This window comes from Equus przewalskii, chromosome 30, assembly GCF_037783145.1.
Source record: "Equus przewalskii isolate Varuska chromosome 30, EquPr2, whole genome shotgun sequence".
NCBI classification, from domain to species: Eukaryota; Metazoa; Chordata; class Mammalia; order Perissodactyla; family Equidae; genus Equus; species Equus przewalskii.
The window spans coordinates 18,828,010-18,842,420 of record NC_091860.1 but is presented as its reverse complement, the minus strand read 5'-3'; the positions used below and the strand labels follow the sequence as shown (position 1 = coordinate 18,842,420).

Sequence of the window (14,411 nt, the reverse complement as noted above, 5' to 3'; positions counted from 1 at the left end):
CTAGTTTGCTAACCAGCCACCCTTTTTTAGATATTGGGTTGTTTCCAAGCTTTTACTTCTTTCAACTCTTACCATAATCTAAACGTGGGAAAATGTGTCCTATCTAGTTAGGCTTCTCTTTCCACAATTATTTCATTATTATCAAACAATTTTGGTGCCTACTTCCCATAACAACCTAATTCTGATAAGAGTTAATATTAAGTTATGATAAAATTTTATCAATACTCGTTGGCCAGAAACAAGCCTAGTGTGAATTTTAGTTTGTCAAGTAAGACCTGTCATAGCAAATAGCCCAAGATCAGAATCAAGGAGGACATATTTAAAATGCAAAATGAAACTTTTTTTATATATCTTTAAGATCATTACATATAATTGAAAGACTAAATGTAAATTGTTCAGCTATTCAGCAAACAAATTTCTTAAAGACTTATTTCTTTGCATCTTAGGTAAAAACTGTTCCTAAAGATGAAATGATGAACAAAACAAGAAGAAAAATCAAATTTTTAAAAAAGGCTTGAGGGAGCTGGCAAAGTATATCCTTTAAGACTGTGCAAATTAGTGAAAAATTATCCTATTTCCTACAGCCTTTGCTCACCCATGCTCACAAATGATTTTCTGATAAAACAACAGATATACACTAACTCCTACTTATATGATTTTTCTCATTTCTATGTCTTTCAGAGTTTACTAAAGGTAGATAGTTAAGAGGTCAAAAAATCTGTTTTCTGGCTGATTCATTTCAATATTAGCAACTCAGTACTCTACTTAGCATTATTATATTTAAGAATATTAATGTCAGTAAAGTTAATTTGAAGTTTTTATATATATATATTCCTATTTCAAATTACATTCCTATTTCTGAATTCCCTTGCATATCATATTTTCAGGGTTTTTTTTGTTTTTTGTTTTTGCTGGGAAAGTTTCACCCTGAGCTGACATCTCTTGCCAATCTTCCTCTTTTTGCTGAGGAAGAGTCGCCCTGAGCTGACATCTCTTGCCAATCTTCTTCTATTTTGTATGTGAGCCGCTGCCACAGCATGGCTGTTGATAGACAAGTGGTGTAGGTCCGTGCCTGGGAACCAAACCCGGGCCACTGAAGCAGAGTGCACTGAACTTAACCTCTAGGCCACTGAGGCTGGCCCTCAAATTTTCAGGTTTGACTTTCTCTTTTCTATATCCCAATGCTGATCACCGACCTAGTCAAGTCTGTCATCAAAGGAATGTTCCATATTTAGATGAAATCCTTGTAGTTATAGCATGTGGCAAAATATGATGCTTTTTTCTCCCAGAAAAATCTTGTGAAGAAGGGTTGAGATCTCAAGGTGTGGAAGGAAAACTGCCGTCTCAGGTAGTTACATCTGGGAGGAGGGGCAATGAAGCTGCACCAGCAATAAGGGGATCAATCGTCAATTCCTAACCAGGAAAGACCCATGGCGGATGCGGGTTACGGGACTCCAGGAGACGGATGGCTCAGAAGGAGTAGAAAAAGCCTGGACTAGAGAAGACACAACAGCTCAATCCAGAGGAGAAGGGCTGAGAGATGAGTCTGTGACATGCGACCAAGAGCAAAGGCTGGAAGCAAAAGAGAGAGAAAACAGGACTGCAAGGGACAGAGTCAAGGCCAGCACGGGCCAAGGTGAGGCTGTGCTGGGGCACTTGTCACCGGAAACCACCAAGGTGAACCTAGAATTCTCAAACACAAAAGGGTAGGACCTCCTAAATCCAGAAGGGAGCTAAAGGACACGGTCCACTTTGGGATGGTAGAGGAAAGAGAAAGGGACATTTTTAAAAGCACAGAAACACCCCCGAGCTCAGAGAAACTGTCTGAAAGAAAAGGAACACCTGGTGGAACCTAGAAGGAACAGCTTACAGTTGGGATAAGCCAGGAGAGGAGCCAGGACTGGGGTTACTCTTTTGCCAAAATTTCTCCTATCCCCTTCCCCTTGGGCTGGGGACAGCAAAAAATTAATCCAAGGAATGCACTGGGGCCTGCCGGGCGCCTGAGGCACAAGGTCTATGCTCCATTATCCCTGAGGGTAGGGACAGGGCCCAGGACAAAGTGCATCCTTGCTAAATCATAAGACTTCGAGAGCCAAACTCTTCAATTTCCTGATGAAGACACACATCCCGAGAGGTTAACCGACTATTCCAAAATCAAACTGAGGGTTAGTGACGGAAGTTTCTTGATCCCTGGTTTAATACCCATTTTCACACACCACACTGATTCTCTAAAACTTGTTAGCTAAGAAGGATTTTTAAATATTCATTAAGAAATATTCTGGAGAAGTAATATGTATACAAGGATATTAATTTCAGCACTGTTTATTAGCACAAAAGATTGGAAACAACCTCATGATCTACTAACAGAGGACAGATTAAGTGAATAATGGTACATCCATTCAACAATGTGACATACAGCCTTTAACAAATGAGGCTGGTCTTTGTGTTTTGATATATATAATGATTCCCAAGATACACCTGGACAGTAAGCCAAACACTGAGACATCTGCTTGGAGATAGAGAAAGGTTTATTCAAAGTGGCCAAGACGGGAAGGTGGGAGCATGGGTTCTCCCAAATCCACCTTAACAAGAGAAGCAAGCAGGGGGTTTATAGAGCTAAGGGGCTTGGCAGGAGGAATTTTGGAGACACAAAGGGGTCATTCCCCATAAGCCCGGGGCAATCTGACTTCTGGGCAGCAACAGCAGCTGGGGGCTGGTTATCTGGTGATCCTTGAAGGCATTCTCTTTCTTCTGTAAAACAAGCTCACAAATCTGTGAGACCCTTGAGTTACCCCTCAGGTTAAACAAGAAAACAGCAAAGTGACGAGATTAACTTCTTTTCCTAACAAGGTAATCTTATTGAATATTTACAGTAACCCTCAGGTACCCAGCTTCACTACCATTTGTGCTGAATGCATGTACCCAGCACAAGCATGCCCGTGCACACACACGCATCTGTATATGTGTCTGGAACACCACTGGAAGACAACGCCAAGGACGGGCAACAGTAGCTGTTTCTGGGGAGCGAAACTCAGTGTTGGGAGAATGAGACTTACTTTTCACTGGATACCCTTGGGTGCCTTTTGAATTTTGTACCATATGCTCACACCACCTATTCAAAAAATAATAATTAAAAAACAGCAATGTCTACACAGCCAAAGCTACCACACAGGTGTTCTATTAGTTAGCGTACAGGTTGAGCTTGCGGGATAGAGGCCCAAAGTAACGGCAGCGTCAACACAGGAGCTCACCTCTCTCTCATGGCCATCTCAGCTGCCTGCATGCGAGTTCTGCTGGAAGAAGATGGGCCAGCCTCCCTCTGCCTTGTTCTCGGCCATCCCCAGGGTGTCTGCTGGGTTGCTGTGGTCCCAGGTGACTTCCCATCACATGGTCACCCCGGCAGTGGGAGGGAGGAGGAAGACACTTGAGTGTCAAGGAAAAACAGTGTGGCTTTGGCAGAAGGAGCCCACTAGCAGCCTCGACCCAGGGCCCAACAAGAGGGGACTAGATCATGGTGCCAGACACGGAGCCGTGCACTGGACTGGCCAGCCATCTCACAGGACTCAGGGGAGGGCTGTGCAATGCCCTGGAAAGATGCTCCTGGCATATCGAATGACAAACAGGAATTTCCAGGACAACAGGAAAAGTATACTTGCATTCTGATAAATATATACGAATAGGAAAATGTATTTGTGAATATAGCACAGCATTGTCTTTTTGCTTGATGATACATTCTAATGTTCTACATTAAAAATGAAGTGCTTTTGCAAAAAGAATTTTTTAGTTTTTAAACTTTTAATTTATTTTTCTTTTTTGGGGGGGAGGAGAACAGGAGGAAAGACAGAGAAGAAAAAAGAATTTTTTTTTTTATTGAGTTATTGATAGGTTACAATCTTGTGAAATTTCAATTGTACATTAATGTTTGTCAGTCATGTTGTAGGTGCACCACTTCACCCTTTGTGCCCACCCCCCACCCCACCTTTCCCCTGGTATCCACTAAACTGTTCTTAGTCCATAATTTTAAATTCCTCATTATGAGTGGAGTCATACACAGATTATCTTTCTCTCGCTGGTTTATTTCACTTAACATAATTCTCTCAAGGTCCATCCATGTTATTGCAAATGGAATGATTTTGTTCTGTTTTGCAGCTGAGTAGTATTCCATTGTATATATGTACCACATCTTCTTTATCCATCCGTCTGTTGCTGGACACTTAGGTTGCTTCCACGTCTTGGCTATTGTAAACAGTGCTGCAATAAACATTGGGGTGCATAGGACTTTTGGGATTGTTGACTTCAAGTTCTTTAGATAAATACCCAGTAGTGGGATGGCTGGATCGTATGGTAGTTCTATTTTTAATTTTTTGAGGAATCTCCATACTGTTTTCCATAGTGGCTGCACTAGTTTGCAGAAAAAAGAATTTTTTTAAAGACTTCACTTGGAAAAACAAAAAAGAACTCTGCTTCCACTAGTTTTCTGTTCCGTTTCTTTAAAATGTTAATAAGGGGCTGGCCCCGAGGCCGAGTGGTTAAGTTCACGCGTTCTGCTGCAGGCGGCCCAGTGTTTCGTTGGTTCGAATCCCGGGCCCGGACATGGCACTGCTCATCAAACCACGCTGAGGCAGCGTCCCACATGCCACAACTAGAAGGACCCACAATGAAGAATATACAACTATGTACCGGGGGGGCTTTGGGGAGAAAAAGGAAAAAAATAAAATCTTTAAAATGTTAATAAATACCCAAAAGGTAGTGAAGAACAAGTACCCCTTCACTCCAAAAAAAAGAGAAGAAACTTCGGGAAATTATCATATTAACTGAGTCGCCATCTTTCTCCAGGAAAGTACTATATGAACTTGAAACACTCAGTGAACACGGCCGTGGGAATAAAGGAGCCCGTGTTTCCTAGGTGTGTGTGTGCGTGTTTAAGGCAGTAATAGAAGCACAATGTGCTAACAAAACAGAAGCTGTTTAGTTGAAATCCCAGCTCAGTTTTCGACCCCCACCTGGTGACTGAGGCAGAGAGAAAGCACTACTGGCCTCAAGTGCTAAGTAGCAGGGCTGTGGAGCCGAAGTACCAGCACGCTGCAGTGGATTCCTCCAGCAGCCTTCTCATCCAGAGATGCTCAGTACCAGGTTCCTGCGCCCCTTCTGCTTCTTACAGGAAAGTGACTCTGGAGGCCTGAACCACGGCAGTGCCTTGGGGGAGGGCAGGGCAGGGGCACAGGGAAAGGATGCTGATATGATTGAGGCTACAGTGGGGCAGCTATAGAACTTGAACCAGAAAGGAGATGAGACGGCTAAGAAAGAAACATAAAAGAAAAGACTCTTATTGCAAATTATATTGATGCTACAATTAAAAGAAGTCCTTTAAGGGGCCGCCCTGTGGCTGAGCGGTTAAAGTTCTGCGTGCTCCACTTCAGTGGCCCAGGTTCACCAGCTCAGACCCATACTGAGTTCAGAGACATATGCCACTCATCAGCCAAGCTGTGGTGGCGTCCCACATACAAAATAGAGGAAGACTGGCACAGATGTCAGCTCAGGGCTAATCTTCCTCGAGCAAAACTCGAAAGGGTTCTCTATAATCAAATTGCATTATTTTTTTAAACAAGGCAATGTATGGATTTATTTACTTTCTTTAACATGTATCAAAGAATATGATGATTAAGCAAGGAAGAGTCAGAGACTGGGAAAAACATATTTTTTAAAAAATATGGCTATTCAATTATTTCAGGGCTGCTGAGCCTAACAGAACACAAATCCTCTTCCAGATTTCATAGTACATAGCAAGTCAATTTTGGGTCGTCCCATCCATTCTCAATGTATGAAAGAACAATAGAAGACGCACAAGGAAGGCAGAAGGAAAAATATTTTGGAAATATAAACTTTTACTAATAGCAGCAACATCAAACTGAAAATTTCTTAAATACTTAAATGCCAATTCCCACTGTATTTCTTTTTCTCAATTGAGATATAATTGACATATAACATTGTATTAGTTTCAGGTATACAACATCATTATTTGATACATGTATATACTGTGAAATGATCACCACAGTAAGGCTTGGTATCGTCCATCACCACCCATAGTTACAAATTTCTTTTCTTGTGATGAGAATATCTAAGATCTACTCTCTTAGCAACTTTCAAATATACAATATACTATTATTAACTAGAGTCCCCATGCTGTACGTTACATGCCCAGGACACTGGTGAATTTTGGCCCCAGAGGCACTGAAGTTGGTGATCTATGACTTACACGGAGATAAGCTTGAAACATTATCAAACAAATTACTCTTTTTAATTTATCTATGGTCAATGAGATCATACAATTTAATCCAAAGGCAAGAGTTTAGAGTCGGACAGCGAGAGGCCCAAGACCTAAGTCCGAATCTGAGATGTGGCCTGGGCAAGTTACTTAAACTTGGATAAGTCTCAGTGGCCTTCAGAAAATTAACTATTATTCTACCATGTTGGGTCCTAGACGGCAGAGAACGCAACTAAAGATTCTATAATCCAAACTCTTTCAATTACAATTAAAAAAAGAAAATCTTTCACCTATTCCTAATGTACACCGGAAAATTTTTTAAATTAGAAGTTAATTTGTCAATGGAGATTAAGAACCACTGGAATCCACTCAACAAATCTTTATTAAACCACCAACGTGTGCAATGTACCAGATGTTGCAAGGGTCGGAGACCGCAAGTGCTGTCTCTGTGCTCAGTCCACCTGTGGGTAGACAGGCAGACACATGTCCATGTTCTGTAGACATGTCTGGAGGTACCAACCTTGTTCACCATCTCCTCTGAAAACTGCTTCAACCACAGACCGCACTAAAGGTGGGGCCCTGGGTGGCCACGTTGTACACCATGACAATCTTCCCGTTCTACCTTCCCACCCTCTGCCCCAGCTGACTGGACCAGGCTTGCTGGCCAGAAGCCAGTGAGATCCTCTCTGGAGAATCTGAACTAAGAAACAGATTCTCCAGGCAGTTAGTAGTTGACTGACAGAGAGAGAAGAGAGGAAGGAATAGAGAGACAGACTTTGCGCTCCTGGCCTTCTGGTCCCCAAGGCTAATAAAGCTCAGCCATACTTTATTTTGAGAGAATCTACTGTATGTTTAAAATAAAACCTTCTTTTATTTGAGCCAGTCTGTAGAAGACGTTACAAAGACACGTTGAACAACAGACACAAAGAACTCCGTTCCCCACTTGCCAGTCACGTGACTCTAGACAAGCCACTTATCTCTCTGAGCCACAGCTTCCTTCACGGTCAACAAAGGTCTGCCTGAGAAGATGAGAGGGGAGATGGGGAGTGGGGGCGACTGCTGGAAAGGCGCCACATGAAGGATACGTTCAGTAAGGGCCACAGGTCTTTGACAGGGGTTATCACTCTCGGTTATAATGACCACAGGAGGCCTCATGAAAGAAAAGGACATTGGAGCTGGACCTTGAATTTGGAGAAGAGGCAGGGGTGGGACAATGACGTGACCACTCTCAGAGGGAGAGGGGACTCCCAAGAACGATGTGGGCAGCTGAGGCTTATGGAGGGCGTGTACTGTGGTAAATCCCTTTGAACAGTGACGTGTGACGTTGAATTTGAAGTTGTTTTCGGCCCTACGCAATGATCAGAGAGAGGAAAGACAGCTAACTGTATTCCACCCAGTGTCAGACATCTAAGGAGAGACGCTAAAGGACCCAATGCGTTAGGAGCTAGTGATGGGGGAGCTGGCGGCAGCATGGACACACTGGAGCACCATGAAAACCTCAGTCTCCAAGAAACCCCATCAGTGTGTATGAGCTTGGGCTGTTGTGTTTAGATATTAAAGAAAACAGTGATTTTAGAAGGTAAAGGATGTGGAAACCCTTGGATTATAAAAAGACAGGGAGAAAAATCCTATAGGCTTCTAGACTGGAAACAAGTCAAAATAAAGAAAAAGAATCTGGTTACCTATAAAAGAAAGAGAAGCAGACTGGCAGTGAAACAACATCTGACCACTAAATTGCTGGAAGAAATAAAACATTGTTTATAGAGTTTGAAGGAAAATAATTATCATAGAATTACATGCACATCCAGACTATGGTTTGTGCGTGAGGGCAAAAGGAAGACAGCTTCAGACATACAAGAATTAAGAAAATATATCATCCACATGCTCAACTGAAAAAAATTAGGGGGCCAGCCCAAGGTTGTAGTAAAGTTTGCATGCTCCACTTCGGCAGCCCAGGGTTCGCAGGTTTGTAACCCTGGCGCAGACCTAGCACCTCTCGTCAAGCCACACTGGCAGCATCCCACATAAAATAGAGGAAGACTGGCACAGATGTTAGCTCAGTGACAATCTTCCTTAAGCAAAAAGAGGAAGATTGGCAACAGATGTTAGCTCAGGGCCAATCTTCCTCACCAAAAAAGAAAAAAAAATTAAAAGAGAAAGTACTCAAAGAAGAAAGGAGAGCGTGGAGTTTATAAGGAACAGTGGTAAGTAATAAAAACAGTAAAGTGTGAGAAAAGCAAAGTCTAAGAAGTTTGTGATACTATGGATTTGAATATAATGTAATAGTTAAGAAAAAAAGTTTTAACAAGGGCAAAAATAAAAGAAGCCACATGGAATTAAAATTCCAGATTATTTCAACGAAACCTAGGAAATGTAAAGGAAGAAGTCAAAACATCCGACACATTTTATCTTGTTTGGCAGTAGACTATTTTGGACAATGGTTAAGTTTTGACATTGATAGAGAAATACAGAGAAAACCATGTTTATTCAAAACTTAAAGATAATTCCCAGAAGAATAAAAAAGGATATAGAGCTTCTAAACTACTAGGAAAAAAAAAAAAAGGAAGAATGAAAACTTGACATATTCTGCAAAAAACAAGGAAAGAATAAGGAAATATTCTGAGTACCACGAAAGCTTATAAAATTCAAAGGCAGGATATGACGTGTGCCATCCAATACAACAGCCACGACCGACACCGGGCTATTTAAATTTAAATTAATTAAAAGTAAATAAAATTTACAATTCAATTCTTTAGTCACGCCAGCCACACTTCCAGTGGCTAATGACCTCCGTATTGGACCTTTCCCTCATGGCAGAAAGTTGTACCAGATGACACTAATAGTGAAAAATACAAGGTAATAAATGAGTCTATGTAACAGATGACCCTATTTATGTCAGATACACACACACACACATACACACACACACACACAACTCGACTGAACTGTCAGTGGTGGTATCTCTAAGAAATAAGATGACCAAGGATCTTTCACTCTCTATACACTTTATTGTTTGAATTTTTAATAAGCATATTTTACTCTTATAACGAGTAAAAAGCATTAACATATTTTCAAATGGGATAACAAACCAATCAACCAACGTCCTTCTTGAACTTGGTACGGAACTTGGTTCCAATCCCTGAGGTAACCAACTGACTTTAACTCGTATCTATTTACTATGTACTTCTTGTGTTAATCAACAATTTCAAGATGGCACCGTCAGTGTCCTGTACTTACAACTTTTCTATAGTTTAGCTAAGGTCTGGAAAAAGTTTGTTCTGGGCCCAAGGGTGATATCACCATCTCAGAAGCAAGTCTGAGCAGACATTTGATAATTTCAAACTGTATTTCTCGAATTGAGAAGCTTCCTTGGGCACAAGCTGTTGACACACCATTACGCGGAGATTTATATAGTTGATAAGAGATCAAGTTTCAGAAAGGGCAGCTTTGAATTATCCCTTAAATTTTCCATGACAAGAAAAATCTATTGAGAGTTATGGCGATTTTTTGCATCTTCCCACTGATTCCACACAGTTGACTAAGAAGTTCCCAGAGCCAATCTCAACAATACTCAAAGTCAAAAATAATAACATACTGCACAGAAAATAACTTCAGTTTTTTTCCTAAATTGGGGGTGGGAGAAGAGAGGTTCTGTTCCTTGTTAAAAGAATTCCAAAGTTTTAATTTTTGCCAAATACCAGATCTTTAATTTTTCTAAGAAAAAAATTTATTAAAAATGTCTGGGAATAACCCTCAAATATTAAAACTACTTCATGTCTACCCCAGGGAATAATTCAGTCATTTATCTGCCAACAAAAGCATATTCATATATGCTTATTTTATTCCCTATATAAATATTCTTGGTAGCTGCCTCCTATTCCACCACAGTGAATACTGAGGATAAAGTTTTCTTAGCGGAAAGGAGACGAATAACGTCAATTTGTCTAGGAAATACACATTCTGAAAGTCAGAGCTGGTAAAGCAAGGAGAGAAACTGATTTTGTTGCCAATTTGAAGGGTAATTTTATTCGGGGCCAGCTGTGTGACCCTGTTTCCAACACTGGACAGTAACTATGCTTAAGGTGGGGTGGTAGACTGAATAAGAGCTATGACCACTCTCCCAGGTATTTCACAAACGGAGAAGATGCACCTCAATGGGGCAAGGATAAGAAGATAGTTGAAGTTAATTTTTATCTAGGTAGAAAGTCTTTGCCAAGAATATAACAGTATCAACAAGACTGTCTTAGAACTTTTAGTTTGCTTGAAGTTTTCCAGATGGTTCAAGCTTTTTACAAATATCGACTTACTTCCCCCAATTGTAAATCAGGTGTTAAAACAAGTTATTTAAAGAATATTTCTGGGTAATCCTCTATTAGTCTAGTTCTAATTGCTCCATATTGTTTGAAGATAATAAAACTACACTTCTTTAAATACAGTTTCACTGATTAAAACGGACAATCCCTCCCCTCCTTGATGTTTTTTTGGAATTTATGAAATTTTTACAGTGGTATTCCACTTTCATACTTCGGTGGACCAAAAAGCTAAATAAAGAGCACATCTGCTATGAAAAATAAGATATAAAGATAGTGAGCTGCAAGTATTTTATAATACTTAAGCCACTGCTTTTAATTGAACATAAATATTTCATTCACGGTCTTTTGGTATTATCCACAAAATGAAATACCAAGTCCATAAAGGAAATTCTATGAAAATGAAAGAAAAGCATATAGAGTAATACTTACATTGTGGGGGGAAATAAGCTAATTTGGTATTTTCTTTCTATCCAAGGCTCTGGTTTTAATTTAACAGGTCTAAAACAACTAGTAAATACATTAGACTCAACTGTAGGGGTAAATTAATTCTTTCAGCCCACAAGGGTATATTTAGTAAATTATTGCTGTGTGCACTGATCGATACCTAGTGGCCTCAAAGTGATAATTCACCTTCAAAAGGTAAAGCATTTACCTTCTCATTCTCCAAAGGCTCATTATTCGTCATTCAATTTAAATTAGTGGAGAATGAAGAAGCCGGGCATAGAAAAGAAGAGTCTTTCAAATTTTAACATTTATAAACTTGAGCCACTTATGAGAAGAAATCTAGGTTTCTACTGAGCCACCCCATCAGTACACAAGCCAAAGGAAACACACTCCCCCCATTTGGCACACATCATCTCAATTCGAATCCAAAAAAACGCCATCCAACAATGGCAGCAACTTGCATTTTTACTGATCTCCTTACATTTTGATAGACTACAGGAAATCCATTATATCAGGCTCTTCCCACCAGAAGCTGTTATCATGTTTCTGCTCTTGGTTAAAACATTTCAGTCCACTGGGCTTCTCTAAATGTTGAGTAACCGTGCTAACATATAATTAACGTGCAGAGGCATGAAACCGAAGACCTCTGAAGAGGGGAAGAAGATGCCTTTGCCAATCTTGGAACTTCACACAGCCTACAGCGAGACTCCTGGGGACAGGCCCCGATCAACCGGCCCAGAGATGACTAATTCTTTGTACCATGGACATTCTTGACTGTGTAAGCAAAGAAGTACTAACCAGATCTTCAAAAGAACGAAGAACAATCAACAGAAATTACAGTGAAGAGAGAAGTGCAGGGTCTCGCCAGAAAGATAATGGACAGATGTTGAAGTTATCTGGGTAATCCATCACATTTGCATCTGGGCTCATTTCTGGCACTGGTGCTATTGTTTCAAAAACATATCTATATTTAGCTACCTATCATAGGCAAGTTTTTATCACTGCATAAACAGAACTCAGGCTCCGATTTCTGTAGAATTTCCTTTCCTCTCTTTTAAAAAAATATTCCAGACTTGAATTATAACATTCAGTGCTTGCAGCTGCCACCGAAGTACATATTCACTGCAAAAATAAAAGAAGCAACTCGCAAATGGGAGATACATCTAGTCAGCTTTTTTCTTGATCTCTTTTAATATTTTATAACACGTTAAAGTGCAATAAAAGTTCCTTTCTTAAAGCTTCAAACAGACGTTAAATAGAATGCAAACGCTTTACACTTTAAATCATCAATCATTTAAAGAATCCTCTCCATGAACTGAATAAATAAGCCCTCTGTGACTAAGGCCTCCCTATCATGTTTTTAAGCTGACCCACTTCATCCATCACCATGGTTTGCAAAATCTCACTTCTAAGGGGCAGCATTAAGTGCACAGCGCCAGCGCATAGCTGGAATCCGACCGGGTGAAAACATAATGTAAACACCCGTCTTTATTTAAAATGACCCCCTCGCCTCTAAAAACAGAACTTCAATACCACCCTTAACCGGAAGCAATCTTTTCTCCAACGGGAGAGCAAATCAAGTGTGCGGGGGAGACAGGGAGCCAGTGAAAGGAGTCAGAAACCGGATCAGATGTTAAAACGCATGGTGCATTCGGCTTTGGAGACGAAACACCAGCTTTGCAAGCAGGATCTGGACAGGTCTGCTGGAGCTGCCCCCCACGACTGAGCCTAAATTCAGGGGATCGAATCTGCCCTAGAGAGCTCTGCAGTCACAGTCGGCGGTGGCAACACTGCGCGTCCTCGGGAACGGCCGGCCGGGGAGCCCCTGGGCGCCCCCTGCCCAGCTGGCGCGGGGCGGGGTGGGGGCCGCGGCCCGGGAAGCACAACTTTCCGCAGGTCCGGGCCAGCAGCACCGAAACCAGGACGGACAGATCTCAAACCACCCCCCACCATCAGCTCTTCTTTTTTTCTGGTGGCGGCGGAGGTTGGGGGAGGGGTGGGAGTCTGGAAGGACTTAAGGAGAGGATGACAAGGAGCGGCGAGGAGGACGACTTCCCACCACCGCAGCCGCCACAAAGGGAAGGGCGCCGCGCCCCCGCTCGGCCCCCTGAGTCACACGCGGGCCGGGGCCGGGCGGGCGGCCCCGCGGCAGGTGACAGCGGCGTCGCCAGTCCCCGCGCCTCCCCGCCCACCCCAGGGCCTCGCTGCACCGCACCACGCCGCTCCGTCCGCGAGCCGCGCGACCTGGACCTCCCCACGGTCTCGGGGCCGAGCGAACCCCACGCGGGGGCCACCAGCCCGCGCCCCCTGACCCGGGTCCGAGTGGAGCCCGAGATGCGCGCGGTCCCCGCACCCTGTCGCGCCCTGTGGCGCCCGCGCGCCTACCCTTTGGCGTGCTCCGTCTCCTCCTCATTGTCCCCGTCTATCCCGCACGTGTCCTGGTCGTCCAGCTCCAGGCTCTGCTGGCTGGCCGCAGACTCGCTGTCCTCCGCCATCGCGGCGGCGCGGACCCGGGAGGCGGCGCTCGGGGCCGGGCGTGGGGCCGGGAGGCGGCGGCGGCGGCGCGAGCAGCTCCCTCTAGTGCCGCCCGCCGTCTCCTCCGAGCCCGGAGCCCCGGGCGCCGCGCCGCCCGCCCACCCGGCCCGGCCTGGGCCCGCCCACCGCGATCGGGGCGGGGACGGGGACTGGGACCGGGAGGCGGCCGCGCGTTCGCGATCGCCGGGGGCTGGGGGTGCGGGTGGCAATGGGGGGTGGTCTCGAGCCGCAGCAGAGCGCGGGGGCCGAGCCCTGGACCCCGCAGCCTGCCCTGCGCCTCGGCCGTGGGCTCTGCTCTGAATGCCACAACGTGCGGGCTCCGAATCCCGAGTCTTCAGTTTGGGAACACAGACCACGCGATTTTACATCCTTACATGTTAGGAAGCGCTTTCAACCAGTGCAGAGATTTTCTTTTCCAGAAGCCTCCCACACACACAAACACACATATGTACACTTTTGAAAAATTCCATTTCACGTATCTCTATCTTTCCAGTACACGATGAAATCAAAGTCAAAGTCAAAACAGAGTATTTCCAGCCTTCCCATCTCCCCCTGCCAACCGGACTCGCGGCCCCAAAACTCTTGACAGAAAGACGCTGGAGCTGCCCCAGTTTTCGATGGACACCACAGACAGTCGGCTCAGACTAGAACAACCATCTTGAGGGAGATGGGGGCGTTGTCCACGATGCTGGGGGGTTTCACAGGGTCTGGTAGGCCACTCCAGCTTCCGCAAGTGAAAGTCGTGACCTGGACCTCCAGCAGCCGGGTGGCCTTGCAGGCTGGAATCCCGTGTCTTCCGGTGAATGGAGGAGGGGAAGGAGGCACTCTATGGATTGCCAAATAAAAGGCAGGCA

At 43.7% G+C, this 14,411-nt stretch overlaps 1 protein-coding gene across 4 annotated transcripts in view; it reads right to left on the bottom strand.

Moving 5' to 3' along the window:
• NMT2 (N-myristoyltransferase 2) overlaps window positions 1-13,653 on the bottom strand; it is a 58,785-nt gene extending 45,132 nt beyond the window's left edge. Inside the window, exon 1 of one of the 4 annotated variants that reach the window (XM_070601107.1) lies at window positions 13,408-13,653. In XM_070601107.1, the coding sequence (XP_070457208.1) occupies window positions 13,408-13,435 (28 nt within the window). In that variant the 5' untranslated portion in view covers window positions 13,436-13,653. The remainder of the gene's footprint in view (window positions 1-13,407) is intronic. The other 3 variants (XM_070601106.1, XM_070601105.1, XM_070601108.1) reach the window with 3 other exon arrangements.
• Window positions 13,654-14,411: the final 758 nt, after the last annotated feature.